At 40.0% G+C, this 21,458-nt stretch overlaps 1 protein-coding gene across 3 annotated transcripts in view; it reads right to left on the minus strand.

Annotated features, from left to right (window-relative positions):
* Nucleotides 1-21,458, minus strand: part of MINPP1 (multiple inositol-polyphosphate phosphatase 1) — a 39,235-nt gene that overhangs the window by 14,326 nt on the left and 3,451 nt on the right. For all 3 annotated transcript variants that reach the window (XM_072423760.1, XM_072423759.1, XM_072423761.1), the window contains exons 3-5: nucleotides 20,899-21,096; nucleotides 19,767-19,867; nucleotides 17,764-17,897 (exon numbers count right to left, since the gene is read on the minus strand). In XM_072423760.1, coding sequence (XP_072279861.1) covers nucleotides 17,764-17,897; nucleotides 19,767-19,867; nucleotides 20,899-21,096 — 433 coding nt within the window. The remainder of the gene's footprint in view (nucleotides 1-17,763; nucleotides 17,898-19,766; nucleotides 19,868-20,898; nucleotides 21,097-21,458) is intronic.

The following is a 21,458-nucleotide window of genomic DNA, read 5'->3' on the forward strand; positions in this document are numbered from 1 at the left end:
GTCATTTTTTTTCTTTTATTTTTTTATAAACCATTACTAATAATTAATTTTTATCATTTTAGTGTTGATGCTGTTTTTTGACATTGCAAAATAATAGGTGCTTTTATTAAGTATAAGTACCTGCCCTACTAATTTATTCAAAGTCCATTTCACCTATTGCAAATGGGCTGTGCATTGGTATAAATAATTTCCCAGCCTTTCACAGGTCACTGTTGGTATGAAACTAGATGTAAAAGCAGTGAGAGAAAGCTGCAAGGGGTGTATCTGAAAATATAAAGGATACCACTAAACCCATCTTTTTCAAACTTTTTAAATGGGGGAACCTTTGAAATAACTTTCAGGTCTCATGAATGCTGGACTGTTTATTTTACCACTGAAAGCAGGTTTTTTTTAAAATTCTGCCCTGGCTTATGATATATCATTTGCCTGGAATTCTGCTTTATTGCATTATTTTAGCGTACGACTGTCTAATTCAGTCAATCTAGACATGAGAACTTTGATCAATATTCTTTTAAATTTGTTTCTACATATGGGAATACTATGGTTTCTTTTTTATTTTCTTTTTACAGTAATGAATATATATATATATATATATATATATATATATATATATATATAGCATTGATTAGCTGTATTGATTTTACTTTCCTTTAAAGAAACTCAGTGACCCTGCTTACTATGAAAAGTCATTTTTATCACTAACTAGATAAAATCAATACTCTTCAACATCATGTGATATTTCTGAAGTATGATGGTACAGGTTAGTACTAAGGTGTACACATTGTCCCACTTTTTTCATGACTTTATAAGAACACTGGATTGCTGGCAGGTAGTTTTTCAGCTAGTATACATATGAATTTCTGTTTTATTCTAACATTAGTTCACAGTACACATTACAGACAGTGGCAGCCTAATAAAAAGTAGAAAGTTTGCTGCTGGGAATGAGGTGAATAAAGCAAAGCAAATAGGCCCTCTTTGGCTCATAATGAAGCAAGCTGCTTTTAGTATATCTGACATTTATTATGTTTATATTTACAAAGTTTGGCTGCCTAGCATGTGCAAGTTATTAATGTTACCTAAAATGTACTGTTCATCATCCAATACTACATTTTAAATTAAATATGTCTGAAAGAAAGAGATAGAGCATTCTACAGTACCACCAGGCATTATGTAGGTGAGATCACAGTATATTTAAATACCTCTTTAGATCTGCATTCTGCACATGTATTTGGCCTTGGCCTCAGTTTTCAACAGATCTGAATTTGATATCCATTACTGACATTTGCTAGCTGGGAAGAAAAACTGAAGATCAGAATTTTTATTAATATATTATTTGAATTGTGAGAAAAATGTAATACAGACAGCAAAATGGCCCTCATTTATTAAAGCTCCCCAAGGCTGGAGAGGATATACTTTTATTAGTGAAGCTGAGCAATCCAGAAAACATGGAATGGATCTTGTCCATGATTGAAAACATTTGCTAACAAATAGCAATGGACTTTTAAGAAATTCATTCCAGGTTTGCTGGATCACCCAGCTTTTCTGATGAAAGTGTTTCCTCTCTAGCCTTGGAAAGCTTTAATTAATCAGGCCCACTTTCCTTAAAAAGACTGTTTCTGTTGGTGACATATTTTTGCAGTAGTACAGAACAGCCTTCTGGTTCAAAAGTTTAAGAAAAAGATTGTCAGAAATAAAACGTTGAGAAATAAAATGACATTAACTGCTGTCCCAACCTATCAGTGCAAAGAATAAAACTGATAACTGATGTGTCACACATTGGAAGCGTATCTTAACATGCAATTTCCTGCTCCACAAATAACAAGGAAGGGAAAAAATCTAATACATCTAATACGTCACATCTAATAGCTGTTATATTTGATGTTGCTAAACACAAATTGTCTAGCCAACAGTTATTGCATTATACAGGTTAATAACAAGGAGGTATTTGATACTTTTAATTTCATCATCATCATTTTTAGATACATTTTAACCTAAAGATAACCAAAGATTTTTTTTTGCTGTGAATGAATTTCTGCAAACTTGTCAGATAAGATTAAAAAAAAAAATATGAATGAATGTGAGTGAGCGTGTGTGGCAAGTGTGTGGTTTAAGAATATGCATAATGAAATTTTTAAGCTGCGTACACACATTCAATTATTGTGGCTGGAAGCAATCTTTCATGATCGTTTCAAAAGAGTGACAGATGAAAGAATGAGTGCTGTACACCCAGCACTGTTCTGTTCTATGAAGGGGGAGGAGGGAGGACAAGCAAGCAGCACTGTAATCACCTCCTTTCCCTTCTATTGCAGTCGTTCATCATCTGTCGCTCATGGGTCCGTCAAGATAGATCCATAGATACCAGATCACCTCTGTACACGTCAGATTCTCACCCGAAATGAGACCAAGCCAGATCTCTTGTATCTGGTGAGAATCATCTGATGTGTGAACATAGCCTTAGTCAAATTGATTATTTATTATTTCAACTTACCAACATGTATGAAAAGAGCCAGTGCATTCAAAACATGTCTATTTTAAAACAAGAACCCCTGCTTTAAATGCTGCATTTTTTAAGTTTGAAAACCATAATGTGAATGTGTTGATACCCCCTATAGGCCTTAATCTTCCCCTTACCTTAATTGTAGGGGAGCCCTGTTCTACTCCAGAAAACTCCATACAATCAAAAGTTCTGCTCATGAGGGGACTGCGCATGCGCGTGGACGGATAGGACGCTTTCCTTCAGGCTCCCGGACCCGCACCCTGCATACGGCTGGCATAACACTGCTTACCGGCATCAAGATGGGACGAAGATCTCAGCGCAGTGTCAGGCTGCAGGGAGACACACCGCGGCCACGTGAAATCGGTTCCTTCTTTCATAAAACGGGCTCTTTAGAGGAAACATCGGAGGATTCCCCTCCCCCCAAGATGGCGCCTTCCTCACCACGCGCTCTTCTCGGACCGCCACGGGACTTACATAACGGCTCCTCTTCCAGTGGTGAGTCACCTCAGATCGGTGGAGAGTCTAGGGAAGAGCTGCTGGGGCATTAATCAGGGGGAAACACATATGCAAACACGGCTGTGCAGGCTAGCCAGGGACACAGGAGCACTGTAGCATCCTCCCCCAGGAGGGGGGCTGTTTCTAGCAGTGACAGTGAGGAAGAGGAGGATGCTCCCTTCACCAGACGAGATCTGCTGGCATGCTTTGGCAAATTTGAGCATACTATTAAAGAGGAACTGGCAACTTTCAGAAAAGATGTGTCCATTAGGATGGATGACTTTGAAAAAACGACGGCTGACATACAATTACAAGTGAACCAGCACGCTGAGACTTTAACTTCTCATTCCATGCTGTTAAAACAATTGCTAATGCAACAGGATGACCTAGAAAATAGAAATAGACGTAACAACATACGTTTAAGGGGCCTCCCTGAAGATATTTCACCCCCTGCTCTGCAAGCTGCAGCCACAGCGATTTTTAACTCTCTCCTGCATGCTGCACCTGATTCGGGGATTGAAATAGACCGCATACACTGAGCTCTGGGCCCTAAGAATCCTGATCCCTCCAGGCCGCGAGATGGTATTTGCAGGGTTCATTCCTTTGCAGTTAAAGAAGCCATAATGAAAGCGGCGAGGCAACAGGAACCCCTTCCAGTTTCAAGGTTGTGAGATACAACTGTTACAGGATCTTTCCCGCCATACACTCCTGTTACGTAAAGCCTTGCAGCCAGTTTTATTAGCTCTAAGGCAAGGGGAAATTCCGTACAGATGGGGCTTTACTTTTCAACTAACCGCACACAAGGAGGGAAAGACAGCGATTTTTAGATCTGAAACGGACCCACGTCCTTCTTGGCGACGTTCGACTTGCCTTCCACCTCTATTCCCGATTGGCCAACGATGCTGAAACCTCTGCCACCAACTCGGCCGCCCAGTGGCATACGCAGACTGGCAGAACCCGGCGCCGCCGTGCTCCACCTCATCAAGATGGACTTGCCTGATCTGGGTTTTCAGAAGGACTGATCCTACTCCACCTATGGTCCTCACCTCAAGAACTTTACCTCTGAAGTTTGCACTACTGTGTTCCTGTGGCCTTCAAGGGACGTTCGACCCACCCCTTCAGGGGATGCACATCCTCTGACCTCCGAGCTATAGCTGATAGCTGTTATTTATTGTGGTGATTTATTGTTTTTGATATGGACCGTATTAAGTTAGCAACATTTAATGTCAAGGGATTGAATGTCCCGGAGAAAATTTCAGCACTGCTGGCTGAATTGGCGAGGCTGCGGGTCCAGGTGGCGCTACTCCAGGAAACTCATTTTAAACATGACAAGATTCCCAAATTATTCAATAGGAAATTTCCGACCAGTTACCATTGTGGCTCGGTGGACTCCAGATCTGGGGGCACTTCTTGATCTCGGGGTCGGTACGTCGGCATCTTATTGACATATACAGGGATCGAGAGGGCAGAGTACTGTTTGTCAAGGGAATTCTGGAGGAACGCCTGGTAACCTTTGCCTCATAATGATTTATGAAAGGGATGCTTGAAAAGCTTGATGAGTTCTCCAAGGGTCTGCTTCTATGTGGAGGCGACTTTAACTTTGCCCCTGATCGTGACCTGGATACCTCCGGTGCGGCGGGACCTGCTAGCTCGCATCTTTCTGCTCAATTGAAACCCTGTTTGCACCAACATCAACTGGTTGACGTGTGGTGGATCTTGAATCCAACTGGTAGGGATTACACATTCTATTCTCACCCGCACCGGATGTATTCACGCATTGATCATCTTTGGCTTAAGAAGGGGGACCTGATGCAGGTTGTGGATTGCAGGATTGGGAACATTGCATTCTCAGATCATGCACCAGTAATTCTCACGTTACATTTAGCTTACACTTCCCCCATGTCTTGGCACTGGAAACTAAATGAATCACTCTTGGCTGACCCAGTGGTTGCTGCGGAGCTGACCTCCGAAATGAGGAGTTACTTTACTGTGAATGTTGCTCCTGAGTGCCCCCTCACTGTGATCTGGGAAGCACACGAGGCTTTAATTAGGGGAATTCCTCTAAAACGTGGGGCCAGATTGAAGAAGGAAAGACAAGCTGAAATTGCCTCCACTATAAAATGCCTGCAGGAGTTAGAGCTCCTTCATAAGCGCTCCTTGGACAAACAGTTGGGCTCAGAGTTGGCTCTTCTACTTCAGAAATTAGCCTCTCTCTGTCGTGGTAAAACGAGGGCAGCCCTGGTCAAATGCCAGAGAACCTATTATGAACATGGGGATAAATGTGGGCGGCTACTGCCAAGAGCCCTCAGAGGCCTGAGGGCCCGCACACATGTACCTTTTTTAGCTACTGATTCTGGGGGAAAAGGTGTACCGGGTGAAAGAGATAGCCGAAAAATTCAGAGATTATTATGCCTCCCTATACAATCTAAATCCGCCCGATCAGTCGAGTGCAGCACGCAACTCCCATTTCGGGAAAATACAGCGCTATTTAGAGGGAGTTGATTTACCATGCCTGTATGATTCGGCAAGTCAGGATATGGAAGCCCCGATATCTGTTGCGGAATTCCAGGCCGCTATAAAGCAAACTAAGTCAGGGAAGGCGCCAGGACCGGATGGCTTTTCACTCCCTTATTACAGGAAGTTCGCTGAGGACCTGGCCCCTCACTTTGTAGCTGCCTTCAATTCATTGACGGATGGGAGCTCTCTTCCAACTAACCTACCTATACAGAAAACACTAATTAGGTCTGATTGCCAATTTATGAGTTTCCAGAAAGTGACTGCCACTTTGAAAATAGACATTGCCATTGGCCATATTGGGGATCAGAGGTGTTTTTTTTTTTAGATCCCTAATCACCATTTTTCAAAAGTGGCAATCCTAACCACAATGTACAGTAAGTCTACGGTTGCAAGTTGCCATTTTTGAAAGTGGCAATCAATGCTAAAGAAAAGTTGTGATCAGTTATTCAATTCAAGTAAATGGATCTTTGGATTTCATATATAGGCTGCCAATCAATCATCGATCACCATGTTTTAAGTGTCACCCTTTTCTAAACCTGGGAAGTGGTCTAGACTACCAAAGATTAGACAACTAACAAAGACCCTGACAAACAGAACCAAGCCATTAAATATGTTTTTTTCAACTTGATTTTCCAGAAATCTTGTCAATAAGCAATTCCTGTGAAAAAATGGAATAAAAGGTATAAACAAGGGAAAGGGTTGTGCTTTGTCATACAGTAGAAATAGAACACAGCAGGAGATGTGCTTTGAAATTCTGGATAAAACATAGGGAAATAAGCATTTTCTGCAAACATATGTAAAATCTTTTTTTTTTTAATTTGCCCAAACATAAACTAACATAAAGCCACACTGGACCTTTTCACCAAAGATGCAAATGTAATGATTTATTGTCAGCCCAAAAACTATTTGTAATTGGAAATAGTACTGAACACATTGCATGCTGAATAAGGGTTTCCTTGTTACAAGTGCCTCTTCATGCAAGGGGAACTCAGACATATTTATTTTACTTAAAGGGGACCTAAACTGAAAATGTTTACTTTACATAAAAAGGGTAGACAACCCTTTATATACCCTATATATAACGGTAATCATGGGAGCACAGAGATTCCCTGGATACCTATGTCAAGTATCCTGGGAGGCTCTTGGCTGCTCCTTCTGCGCATGCCCGATGTTTGGCATGTGTAGAAGGGGCCCTTTCTTAAATAGGAGAAAAAAATGCAAATCTCACGCATGCGCAATGAGATCAGCACTCTTTTTCCCCCATCTACATCACCCGATCTCGCACCTGGTGCTTCCTTTGTACTGAGCCAAAGGGGGATACTGGGACGATCTGGGATCCGATCACAGAAACCTCCCGATCGGCGGATCTGCGGGATTGAAAGTTTTTTTATATTTATTTTGACTTTAGTTCCACTTTAATAATTACACCGTCCATAACAAGTACAATATAATTATTATGGTTGTCAAGCGCTTTATACTGACAGATAAGATATAACTGCATGCTTTGTAATAGCTATTTTAAAGCAATCTCTATACGTTTTGGGAATATCCAAAAACATATACAGATTTTATTAGCAAAAGGGGATAAATACAGGCAGTGGCATCAAGTGCCGAAGCGGGCATTGGTGCAGTAGTGGCAGGTGAGGAACATTACCCCCACAAGCTGGGGTTTCAGAGAAAGAAGAATGTGGTTAAGATATATTGGGTGACCTTACAGGTACAATTGGGGGCTCTGAATATATTTGTAATAAAATTGGTAAGGAATACTTTAACAGTTTTCCTTTAATTGGCTTATGACCAGCCCAATAATTCACAGCATTGAATATACTGGCCAACATTCCCAGACCTTCCAGCTCTGACTAAAGAAAATTTGTAGGAGCTTAATTTCAGAATATTTACTGTTTATCTATCAGTACTATAAGTGTTCTGAAAATTCTTTAGAAATCAATAAATCAAAAATATCATAACATTAACCTATGGGTAGTGGCTTAAAAGTTTATTGATTCTGATAAAACCTTTATGAAATATGGCAAAACAAGCATTGCAGTAATATAGAAGAAACTACTGGAAGCAAATATGTCACAGATACATAAATAATATAAATTATGCTGGTTGCACAGGTATTGATATATTGTTTCTATAAGTTATTTGTCAGGTGTATAAAAAGAGACAGTTAGCAAACACAGTTTGCATGCCAAGACCAGACAATCCAAAAGCAATAAACCATATTGCCAATAAAGATTTTGTGGTCAATTTGAGGCTGTTTATTTATAAGTGGTGAAAGGTTTTCACCATTTGTTTTAAGATTCATCAGCTGTAGGCAAATAAAAAAACACTGTGCTTGGCTGTATTGCACCTAGAATGATAACCAATAAATGAACACTGAATAGAAACCCTGGGGGTATTAGGATATAAGAAAAATAATAGCAAAATGCCTATTTACTAGGTAATGAGGCTAATGTTAATTCTTTCCCCACTAGAAATGGGAAAATAGCTAAAACCCCCTTTTTGACCTAAAGCTGAGGTCACATGACACCCCAGCCAATGGTAAACACTATTCTGTCTCCCGCTGTTTATCTACGGGTAGGGTGCTTCCACGAGTGTTCAAAACACTGCCCGCTCGACATGGACATTTGCTATTGACTATCTATGACAAGGTTCTTTCTGAAAAACAAAGACGTGAACATTAGCATGCATGGGCATGGAACTGGACAGCTTGAGCAGTTCTGCACTGGTGGATTAGCAGGGCCTTGGACACGAAGCCATGCTGTCTAGGGAGCCGGACAGCAGACTGGGTGTATTTATCGTCTTTTACAAAATAAGAAGGTGTTAGCGGGGTTGGCAATTTGCCTGGAGAAGACTGCATTTTATCTTGTCAAGGACCCTTCGGCATGTAGCAGCTACAGGCCTATTTCGCTTCTGAATCAAGATCTTAAGTTGTTTACCAAAATTCTAGCCAACAGACTACAAAGGCACATTCATGCCTTCCAGGGAAGCCCAAGATAACACTTTAAGAGCCACTTCATGGATTCACGCGGCGGCTTCTTCTGACAGATCTTTGTTATTGCTTTCGACCGATGCAGAAAAAGCCTTCGATAGAGTGTATTGGGACTTTATGCTGGCCACACTCTGTACCATGGGCATGGGGAATAAGATGATGACCTGGATACAGGCGTTGTACTCGTCCCCTTCTGCATGGGTCAAGGTGAACGGAGAAGTGTCCTCACCTTTTAGTATCTCTAACGGCACTAGACAGGGCTGCCCTCTGTCCCCCCTTATTTTTATTTCGTCTCTGGAGCCCCAATTGTCAGCAATACGTTCCAATCCAGATATCCAGGGCCTTATGCTAAATGGATGTGAACATAAGGTGGCAGCCTATGCAGATGACCTTCTTTTTATCAGAACTAACCCTCTTACATCTCTACCGAACCTTATCCAAACGATACGGGAATATGGGGCGGTGTCAAACTTTAAAATCAACTACTCTAAATCTGCGGCCCTGAGTATCTCTATGCCTCAGACCCGTCGATCTCATCTCAATCCATTTTTCTCTTTTAAATGGGAAGATAAGGAGATTCAATACCTGGGGACTCGGATTCCAGCGGACCTATCTCAGCTCTATGCTCTAAATTTCGTTCCCATTCTCACTAACACTAACAAGGACTTGGAGTATTGGTCCTCCTTGACTCTGTCCTGGCTAGGACGCATAAAGGCAGTGAAAATGAACATCCTGCCACGGATCCTGTACCTTGTTCAGGCTCTGCCAATTTCTTTGCCGGCCTCATTCTTTAAATCATTACAGACTATTCCATTTCATTTGGGGCAAAAAGGGCCACAGGCTTAGCAGGAGTCTGTTATTCAGGAGCAAGAGTGGAGGGGGTCTGGGCGTCCCCAATTTTTCTCTATACTACATGGCGACCCAAATGGTCCGAATTTTGGACTGGTTCCGACATGAGGAGTTTAAACAATGGATAAGTGTGGAACAATCTTTCACACCGATACCTTTGACGGCGCCCCCCTGGTTACAGAAGCTCCCTCACCCGAATCTGAGAGCCCACCCTGCGATCTTTGCTACTTGGAAGGCCTGACAGAGACCTATATTTAAACTCAACCTATCGCCTGGACCTTCTCCCATGTATCTGATTATTGGAAACCCCTCCTTCCCTCCTAGGTTGGAAGATGGGAAATTCCGGAAGCTGTGTGAGAGAGGGCTCTTTAGAGCAGAACATTTTATCCACCAAGGGCAGTGGGTTTCGATAGAGGCATTGATAGATAGGTTAGGGGACTTTAACCTTGATTTTTGGAGGTCACTTCAGCTGTCCCACGGTCTACGGTCTCTTCCCCCAGATTATTGCAATAACCAAGTGAAAACGAGTTTTAAGACGGTCTGTAAGGGAAGTGGCCCTCTTAGACACTCTCTGTCTAACCTCTCTCGGTTGTATAGGACCCCAGATTGGCTACATTTCCCGGATGTTGGCGGTGTAATCAGGAAAAGGGCACCATGTTGCATATATTTTGGTCCTGCCCGTTACTGGGCCCCTACTGGGAACAGGTGAGAGCACTCATGCAGAAGGTTACCACTCACAATGTCCCAAGGGATCCCGGGTTTTTCCTTTTGCACCATAACACTATTCCGGATAAGAGCTACAGGAAGTTTATTCCCAGACATCTTATAGTGGCAGCGACCGCCTGTATTCCTATGTTGTGGAAGACAGCGTCAGTTCCCACTGTGGGCATGTGGCTTCACAGGGTTAATGATATGATGCTCATGGAGGACCTGACTGCGAGCTTAAGGGGTACGCAAGAGAAATTTAATGTGATGTGGGGTAGCTGGATTTACTACCGAGACACCCGGGAGTTCAAGCGCCACCTGGATCCGAGCTCCTCAGGCTGAAGAGAGAGGGGTTGGGAGTATTTTGTGACGTATTTATATATTTGTTTTCCTTGCACCTCATTTTTTCTCTCCCCTTTGTATTTCGGTTGTCCAATGATGATGCTGTGTCTGTAACTGCACCACAAATAATTTCTTTGTTTTTGATATTATGTGGAATGTGTAACGTAACGGTCTTTGTTTCCCATAGCTACCCTTACCCTGTTCTGTATTTCCCTATGACTGTATTGTTCTTGTCTTTGTTGTTTATTGTGTTTTTTGTTTTTTCAAACTAAAAATAAAGAATGTTAAAAAAAAAAAAAAAAGTTCTGCTCACAGTATACTTAGCCCTATTTGGAACCTAGCATGCAAAACATTTACTAGTTTCAATCAGTTTTTGAATCTTATCTTACCACATCCTCTGGCAAAAATAAGTATCTTCAACATACAAACTGTATTTACACTACATTTCTGTTATAGATAACAAGCAAGAACAAGACTAAAGTAGTTAAAAGATAGGAAGCTACATTAGATAAAAAATACACACAAAAAAAAATTGCTCATGGAAAACTTTAGACTAAACACAACATTCAGTGATAAAACACAGTTTGAACTTCATAGAATTGCATTTGAATATACCAAATAAAGAAGAGGTTGCACAAATTTTTGGACCTGTAAGAAGCCTGGCAAGAACATTCTTATTTTTTGTTTTACAAACACAAAAATAGTCATTATTTTTAGGGCTCCATTTATGAAACAGGGAATCAGACATTCCCTCAAACTTTGGTGGATATCTTCCTGGTCCATATGATTCAATGTCAATATTGATTGAATGTCTAAGGGGAATGTCAGATTCCTGGTGTCAAAAATAGAGCCTTTAAAGTATATCTGTAGACAAAAAACTGATTTATTAGATTTGACACAACTGGCAACCCCAGTCAGGTTTTCATTCATGTCTTCCTCTCTGGAAAGATTAAACCCTCTACATATTCTGCTGACTTTAGTCCTTGGAATATAATATGAAAGGAAATTTAATTCAATTGTCACTAAACCAGGATTAAAAAAACTTTTTCCATTTCCAGTGCCAATTGTTTATTAGAGGATTTTCCATCAATGTGGGGAGATTTACACTGTTACGTCTTAGGGTAAGGAAATAATAAATAATGAATAAAGATTTTACCCATTTATTACTGGAAAATGGATCTAGCTAGACACTGCGCTCACTTGCCAACGTGCTTTTGCTCCTTTTCCCATATAAATCACTGGGAATGCAAAAACAGCAAGTAGCAGTTGATAAATTTCAGTAAGTGTTTAAAACAAACATTGAAGGAGGCAAGCTGCAGGTCAAATTTTGAACAATCTCAGAAGGGTCCCAAAGTATTCTTAAACACAAGAGGAATGAATATGAAAGCAACCTTCTCTTTCCCTTGAAAATAAGCCCAAATAACTCTGGTCGCACATACAGCACTTTATGAACGATTGATCATCAGCTGATTATATAAAACAATTTTTTTCTCAAAAAATATTATTCCACACTGCATAGAAAAGATAAACTTTGTTGCAATTTTCCATGAAATGAAACATTATTTTTTAGTTATGGACACAACCCAGATATCTATCTATCCATTATTTCCAACTACTGTATTGTTACTTGTTTTGGCAGCATAACTCTGGCATACTTTCACACCTTTAAAAAGAACTGAGCCCTACCCTTAATTTGATCAACTTGGTTCCGATTTAGAAATTGAAAAAATAACTTTTAAGTACAGCCCTGCCTATCTGGTACCATAAATGTGACTCAACACTGATGAAGATGGATTTTGGTTTTGATTAAATGTTTCTATCAAATGACTAGCTTCTGAAAAAAAAATTAAATTAGATATAAATAAATCAATTAGGCTGATTACTTAAACGAGAAAGAAGGAATATGACTTTGCCCCTTACACTAATCTCATACACTTTAACTAACCTCACCTAAAGGAATGAACATTGGAATTTGACTGGCTGCCAAGCACAGTAAAACCTTTCCTTCTTATTCTGATTAATAAGGTTCCGGGTGTCTCAGCAGAAATAGGCACTGAAGTCTCCATGTGGCAGAAATAAAGTGTCCTCTAGTGGTTGCTACCACATATTATAGTCTTTTGCTGGTAAATTATTATTTTTTTACCGACATATTACAGCAGATCTTTTAGTATTCTCACACATCTGATATTGCAAGGCAAGCAGGTGATCAACTTCCCAAATCATATTTATTCTCTAATACACTGTTTCTAAACCCTAAAGTTCTTCCAGAAGATGCTAGGGCAGGGGTGGGCAAACTTTTTGACTCATCGGCCACAGGAGGACAGGCCAGGATCAGATAGATGGAGCGGCGAGACGGGTGTCACCGAACCTGACGTCATGATGACATCTGATTGGGATCTGAGCCTGCGATGGGACAGTGGGCAGGTTGTTCCCGGAGCCCAGGATTTGTACAGGGAACATGGTCCGCTGAGTAGAGCTGCAGACCGCTGAAGTAGAGAGAGAGTTCAACGGGTGGGATTAAAAAAAAGCCTAACGGGCCATATATGGCCCAGGGGCCGTAGTTTGCCCATGCCTGTGCTAGGGGTTCCTTGAGCAATGAGGAGTTAGTGGATCTCAGGCAGAAAAGTCATTGGTGCCGGCTAAACTGACCGATCTGTAAAGGATGACATTCTACCCACTGGCCAGTAATGGGAGGCATTCTCACCACCACAATAATGTATTGTGAGCCGTGGATAATATAAATATACTGGGGGTTCCCTGAAGATTGAAAAGTTACTCCAAGGGTTTGCCCATGGCGAAAAGGCTGAGGAACACTGCTCTAAGGAGTCCCATTATGTTTGTACAGTTTTCTAAACTGGTAATATGTTGTGTTAAATTTTGAAGAATATATTTGCATGCAGCTCTAAGTAATACTCACATGTGACATTGAGCCTGCATTGAAATCCAATAAATGAAATGGGAAAACAAAGACTGTCAGGCTGGAGTAAAAAGGGATGTCATGAAGTCTGATTTATTAATTCTCTCCACAATTTCTTTAGGGAAGCTGGGTGATCCAGCAAACCTGGAACTGATTTTTCAAAGTCAATTGCTATTTGCTAGCAAATGTTTTGAATCCTGGACAAGATCCATTACAGGTTTATTGGATCATTCATTTCACTGATGAAAGTGTCCTCTCCAGCTTTAATAAATCAGGCCCATAATGTGGCCCTCTGGAAGGTTAAGTTCTCTCCATTTAGCCATTTTATCTAAATATGACAAACTATTTTATATGAATTGTAATAAATATTTAAAGTTTGAAGGCCTAAAGGTGATTCATGAAGTCCATACTTTTGAATAATTTAAAGGGCACCTATGACCAGACATGAAAAGTAAAAACTTATACAGATTCCTAACAAATAGAAATACAAACCATCATTGATCTTTCCAACTGCATGCAACATGAATTTATTCATTCTTATTATTCTTCAAGATTTAAGAATTCTTAAATATCACAACAAAGTTGGGGGTCAGTTAGTTTCTAAAAGCTTAGAAACACATGCAGTATGTCTAAATATTTATTGGGGTTTATGCGGCTTCAAATGGGATGGTCGCAGACTCTCATGCTTTCAAGCTTTGCTTGGCTGCAGTAAAAATGTGCTTTAGCAGCATTCAAGAGTTCACTATTAGGGCACCTAGGGTGGTGGATGGTTTGACTTCCCAAAACCGTCTTCCATTTCACCTAAAGAGCTATTTCTGGATTTACTTTAAAGAGCAATTGAGAAGCAAACATACATTTCTCAGAGGGCAGAAGTTTTAGAAGACTAATAGCCTAATAATTAAATACATTTGACTATTAAAATCATCTGGGATTACACAACTCATCAGGGAACATTATACACAGCCAGAGATGTGACATTTAAATAATTTAATCAGCGGTTGCTAATTGCTTGTCTTTGCTGGTAGGGCTGGTACTTAGCTATGAAAGCCAATGCACAGACTGTGGCTTGGACTAGCTAATCAAGTTGTTCTAAATAGGGAAAGTCAACACACTAATTAGACTTATTTTCTCAAAGTCATGATTTGCATAAAATATGCCAGAACTACAAAATTAGGAAGATCATAACATCCCAGTCAAGAGGAAGATTAATTGATGGTCTCAGTAACTCCAATTCCAATGTACCCTGATATGCAAAAATAAACAAAAAAGCTAAACTTTTGTATTTACTAATTCTCAAATGTAAACACCTAATCAATTTGGTTGTGTTTTTTTGGCTTTTAAGAGCAGGCCAAACATATTTTGTCATTGTAGATATAACAATGCATTGATACTTTAGTAGTTCCTGCCACTTCTCTTTAATTATTTAGGTATGTGAATCCGATAATAAAAAGATTGTCACTTACAATCAGCAGACAGCAGCATCAGTATGACGAAACATGAATATTATATGTTCAGAAAACCGTAACTGCAATCATACATGAGGGGTTGGTAGATCCTTTGTATTGCTGGGGACAATAGCCAACAGACCGGCCAAATGCTGGAGCAATATAAGTCATTGGACAGATGGCCATGACATATGACATACAGTAAAGAATCAGCAGACTGGTGACGAGTTCAGGCACAAACATAGGGCCTGATTTAATAAAGCTTTCCAAGGCTGGAGAGGATACACTTTCATCAGTGAAGCTGGGTGATCCAGCAAACCTGGAATGGATCTGGTACAGGACTGAAAGCATTTGGGAAATCCATTTCAGATTTGCTGGATCACCCAGGTTCACTGATGAAAGTGTATCCTCTACAGTCTTGGAGAGCTTTCATAAATCAGGACTTTAGAGTCCAATTTGCAGACAGGTAAAAAGAGTAGTGGACAACAGTTTACACACAAGCTGAGAAAAAAAAAACACATTCAAAAAGAGACACCAGTCTCATGTGTCAGAGACAAATGAAAACTATCTTTACCTGGATGCAGTCTTTTGGATGAATTTCTTTTTTTCATTTGTGATATCCATTGAAGCAACTGACAACATTTTCAGCATGTTTAAATAAAGTATATTTTTCTCAAAGTAATTGAAATAAATTATAACAAAAGGATATGTTTATTTGTGCTTTAATTCAATCTATTTGTTGACTCAAACCTCCTCCAGATAAATTTTGAAATAAATTTTGAAATAAATTTAAAGCCCAACTCTGTGCTCCTTAATGAAGGATTTCCTGCTGAAGGGTTCTCTTTTTCAAACTGGGCAATTCTAAATGATGCCTTGAGGGGCCCAATTGTCATTATGCCAGGTACCCTGGCAATAAGGAGCTGTCCCTTAAATCAGTAGTTCCCAACGTTTTGGAGACTGCAGACCACTAATTTCAGGGACCCTGGAACGCGCATGCGGAGGGAGCCGTGTGTCACTCAAAGGGGAAGAAACTTCACCCAGAGTGACGTCATGATGCCAAAACCGTCCTACTCTCCCAATCCTAGGTCTAAGCCTGTGTCCAGAGACACAACCAACCCACTGACCTGAGCCAGCGAGGTGTACAGGAGACGTGGTCCTCGGCTCTGGCCGGTGCGCCTTCCCAAGCAAGGTCTTTATCCTGACCCCGCTGGGACGTGCACCAGCCAGAGCCGCAGGCAGGCCCACTAGTGGACCTCGCACCGGGGTTTGAGGACCCCTGCCCTAAATGAGTATAGTCATTGCATGTTCTCAATCTTGGCATCACCCAAACTGTAAAACTAAGGACATCGTGTTAGGAGAAGCAATTAATGCTAAAGAGCCAGAGAGGAGATTTTTTTAAATCAGTAAAGTAACAAGATCATCTCCTAATCTGCACTAGAATTTCACAAATGGATAATTCCATGTAATTCAGCTGTCAGAGGTCTAGACAAGTCCTAAATAATTTTATGAAAGATGAAAAAAATATATGACATGGTCAAAATGAATAATGATGGACAATTACAAAGCTAGCATAAACATAATTAGCTTTTTATGCAAGGAACATTTATTAAATTATGAACCGCATAAACATCTGCTGGGTAAATTTGCTGTCAAACCAGATAAACAGTACGTTCAGTTATTTTATTATTCAAGTGCAACCTGTAATTCAATTCAAACAACAAATCATTCCTTACCCAGATCTCCATTAATATTTAACAACTTAATTAGACATTTTGACATAAAGTAAAATAGGTGTATATGTTTACTGCTCTCATTTTGGTTGTTTTAGTACGGTCATTACACCAGAGGGAGCTTTTACCCTTCACAAAAGCTTTTAAACACAATGGAAGGCATTCATGTAAGGGAATATGATTGCTGAATGTAACAAACCTAAAATAAACACCTCAAGGTAAACCAGGCGTTGGTAACCAATGGGGTTACATCTGTTTAGGTAGGGGTTTAGAGAAAATTATATGGGCCAGGGTAGTAAAGTAAAAGCACCATTTTTATATATTTTTGTAGAATGTCACCAAGTATCCCCCTAAAAAACCTAAAACACAACTTTATATTTTTAATGATTGGTTGGCTGTTTATGACTGCCTTGAGTTACTGTTTGTACTGCATCTCATACAATCCAGTACAATGACTGTGATGCAAACACTTTGTTACCTTTTCTAAAGTGCTAAAGACCTTAGCGCCAGCTATAAAGGTGTGATAGAAACATTTTGACTATAAAATCTACTATTAACAATGTAGTTTTTGTGCTGCATTGTATAATATTTGCTAAAGCAAATAAAAAAGTCTCTCAATTCAACACAATGTAAATCTTTGCTTGCATGTTCATAGCCATTAAAGTGTAACTAAGGTTCCACTTTAAGGAATACACAATCAGGCAGGTCATTACTGCAGAAAGGGGGGGGGGGGGACAATGTCCCTTCTGTAATAATCCCTCCTCCCTGCCTGTTCTCTCCAGGTATCTGGCAAAAAGCTGAGCTGCATTTTATTATTTAACTATATTATTACAATATAGTATTTTAAGAACTAAACGTACAGGAAAATCTGGTTCTCATGGTCCTCCTCGAGGTTCAGCATCTTCAGCCAGCTTAATTAGCTGGGCCAAAATGACATAACTCTTGTACGCATGCTTGCGTGTTAGGTCAATCTGGCCTGACCAATGACCCTGACAGGCTTCCCAGCAGCTAGGTATGCCAGGTTTATAATATTGTACAATGAAGAAAAGTATAATTATACCATTGTAGAAATTTTTTTTATGTTATGTTTATTTTACTGCAGATGGACTTTTTGTCCCTTCTGCAATAATCAACCTGCCTGCTAACAATTTTTGTCTACAGTTTAGTTACACTTTAAAATGAAAAAAGTCAGTGACATTTTGCATATTATATATGATTTAGGTTATATCAAGCACATAATGCAAGAGCGCACAGAACAATAATGGTACCTTTTGCTTTCAAAAACTGCAGTTTCCAGATGCTGGAAAATATGCTGGAACAGTTTGCAGCTGGAGCGGCTGTTGATATCAAACCCGTAGCCACGTTTCCAGTACTGTTTCAGGTCATTTAGGTATTCAAGAACCTACATTTTAAAAAGAAAAAAAAACATTTGGGAATAAGTCTGGTCTTTCAGGCGTATCTTGACTGTTTCCCACATTCCTGCAAGCCTGGCTTCTGAAATTCTGTAAAAGTTAATTGAGGATTAAATCAATGTTCACAACCAAGAAAGTAATTCCACACCACAACGCAACAGAAACGGTGCCCCCCCCCCAAACACAGCGTACTGTAACACACTGCAATGCAGGTGTGGAAAAGTGCATATTGTGCATATCGAAATAAATGACCGTACAATGAATCAGTATGGAAGGGGACTTATTGTTCATGTACTACGTGATCTGATCGCAGGCTCACTTTTAAGGTCAAATATCTCTTAATTTCTTAAAAACTTGAATCGGGCAATGCATATGTATTTTTTTTTTTTTTTAATTAAGAAGCCCTGTTTCCCTTTACATAAATTTTTGTTCTGTCTATAAACTAATTCTATAGAAAACTACTGTACATTTTTTTCTGTACTTCCACCTGTTATATTTTTTGTTTGCACTTATTTTTATCCTTTACGAGTGGATGTCTGCTTGCATCTTCTTCTTGTCTACACTCCCGCAAAGGATACATTAGTCATTAGTTTCCTGATGCTGACAATAGTATCCATGCCTGCTTAATATGTGTTGAAACAACTTTTTGTAAGCTCCATGGCAGGTACATGTGAACAGGGCACAGCTGTAGAGCTAAACTGCACTGCACTACATTTTGTTAGCAACATGGCAATCTGAGAACTGATTTCCCCATTTACAATGAACTGAAGGTATTTAAAAACAATGAATATACAATATTTCCAGACTCTCAGGGTCCTCCAGCCACCAATTACACGAAAGCCTGCCTTGGAAGACTTAACGTGATTGTTGACACAAGAAGAATCAGGAGGGAAAAGTCACAGAGCAGACACAACCCATCCAATATGTGAGAAGTACTTAGGAGACTTGATGAAGTGAAATATATAAAACTTTTTAATACCGATTGGACAGATGCAAAAAGTTCTGGACAGTATTATTACCCGATTCATTTAAGCTTTGGCCTGGAATGTCTCTTCAAATGTTAGCTTTACTCAAAATAAATTAGGAATGGATGAATTAGGTGTTTGCAGGTGTCTGTGACTTCTCAGATCTCAGAATACTCATAATACAAATACTTGCAAGAATTTAGTGTGTGTTTTCAGTCAAGTGGCTATACGTATTACCTTACAGTGGGTGTACATTTGTAGAATAGCTGCATCACAGCAATAATTTTAAAGAGTACATCAGTCACAATCCTTTCCAACGACAGACACAGGGGTGGTGAGGTGGTAGAAAACCAACAGAGGTTCTGACACAGCTAAGGCTACGTACACACGTGCAATTGTTCTCGTGCGATAATCGGCTCAGGGCCAATATCGGACGAGAATTTTGCGTGTGTACAGCCCCCGATGTCCATCGTCCGAACAAGCGTCCTGGCGGATCCACGGACAATCCTAATGCAAGTGAAGGGGAGACAGAGCAGAAGGGTGCCGCTCTGTTGTTCTCCCCCACCCCTCTGCATAGAGCAGATTGGTGCTGTATGTACAGCACACGTTCATGTATCGTGCAGTCGTTTGAAAGGATTGTGAAAGATGCTTTCCAAAGACAAGTATTGCACGTGTGTATCCAGCCTAAGCTTCCTGTTGTAAGCTCTTATCTTGCTACAAAGTAACAATGTCGTAGTTACATTTCCAACATGGTAAAACGCAAGCACTCACAGTTGTGTTGTTAACTTCAGCACATTTGCTAATGCTATAACTGAACAAGTCACAGACTTTGGTGGCCATGTAATGTATATATAACAAGTAACCTAGGAGTCAAGTAACTGCACTGAAACTCACTTTTGCATCTTCTTCATCAAACAAATGGCACCACGGAGAACTGATGATGTTGTTAATGGCCAATTCAAATGAGCAGGTAAAAAAGGCCACTTGGATTAAATCTACAGCAAAGAGATGGACAGTTAGTCAGTATGCAGGGTTAATATGAAGATGAATTTAAAATGAATAAACTAATAGCAAGATAAAATGTGACATGCTCTGATTCTAATTAGATTGATCTTCTGCCAGTTTGTCAGTGATATCTGTGTCCCCTTGCAAGGAATTATCCTTCCTTCCCAGTACGGGAAGTGACAGGAGTCCCCCAACTAACACATCAGTACATGGCAAGAAACACCGGACAGGGGTTCCAACTCTATTAAAAAGCTTCTTTAGTTGTGATGCTATTAAGGTCAATGAACCTGATTGATAACAGTTCTTCAAGGCTGGAAAGGATACATTTTCATCACTGAAGATGGGTGACACAGCCAGCCCTGATTGATCTGGTCCAGGACTGAAAATATTTGCTAACAAATAGCAAATGACTGTTAGGAGATCCATTCCAGGTTTGCTGGATCACCCAGAATCACAGATGAAAGTGTATCCTTTCCAGTCTTGGAGAGCTTTAATAAATCAGGCCCAGTGACTCAGAGCTGTGAAGCCAACAAATCAGTGGACGGCTGGATGAGCAGCATTTTTTAGAAGGTAAGCAACTGTACTTAATGTGTATAAATTGGCATGGGTAATTGCAGCTATGTACTAGTGTGTAACTTGCTTTATGACACCCCTCTGCTATAGAGGTAATTGCTTCTATGATGATTCACATAAGGTATATGGATTTAAATTTGTAGCATTATCTTTACCTAATCAAATAAAAGTTTCTAGTATTTTTAGAAAAACAATTCTCTACAAAGGGGCCCATTTGAACACATGGACATAAAATACATATACAACACTGTCTTCAAGTCAGTACCTTGACATAACTCATCCTCTGGGACTCCTTGTTTCATTTAGAAGGAAGATACAATGCAATAATACCACATGAATCATCCAGCAATAATTCACACAACACACCCTTATGACCAAAGTACAGAAGTAATGATAGTTCATACATGTCCGATATATGTTATAATGAGGTATATCTATGTCTGTTTACCAGCATTTAGTTGATCTTCGGGAACACCTAATAGAGTAGCGACTTTGCGTATTACTTTCTGCATTTCTGGTCCTATTTTAAATTTGTCCACTTCATGCATTGCTGTGTCATTGTCCTCCACCTGGACTATAAACTTCTCGCAATGGTCAAAGAAACGCATAAGTGTGTCATTCACTGTGGGTTCTATACATGTTGTCTCTGGTAAAATGAAATAAAAAAACAGCAGAGTTATTGTTAGACATCACTATTCTTTCAATCATCACCTGATTACTAAAATCTAATCAGCAAGCTTGGTTGCTACGTTTGCACATACTCCTTAGGTTTACCCAATACCATAGGAGAATACATTAGGCCTGAATATTTAAAGCTATCCAAGGCTGGAGAAGCTACACTTTCTACAGTAAAGCGGGGTGATCCAGCAAGCCTGGAAAGGATTTCTTAAAAGCCAATTGCTATTTGTTAGCAAATGTTTTCCATCCTGGACCAGATCCATTTCAGGTTTGCTGGATGACCCAGCTTCACTGATAAAAGTGTATCCTCTCCAGTCTTGGAGAGCTTTA

The sequence above is a fragment of the Pyxicephalus adspersus genome, chromosome 10, assembly GCF_032062135.1.
Source record: "Pyxicephalus adspersus chromosome 10, UCB_Pads_2.0, whole genome shotgun sequence".
Taxonomy (NCBI): Eukaryota; Metazoa; Chordata; class Amphibia; order Anura; family Pyxicephalidae; genus Pyxicephalus; species Pyxicephalus adspersus.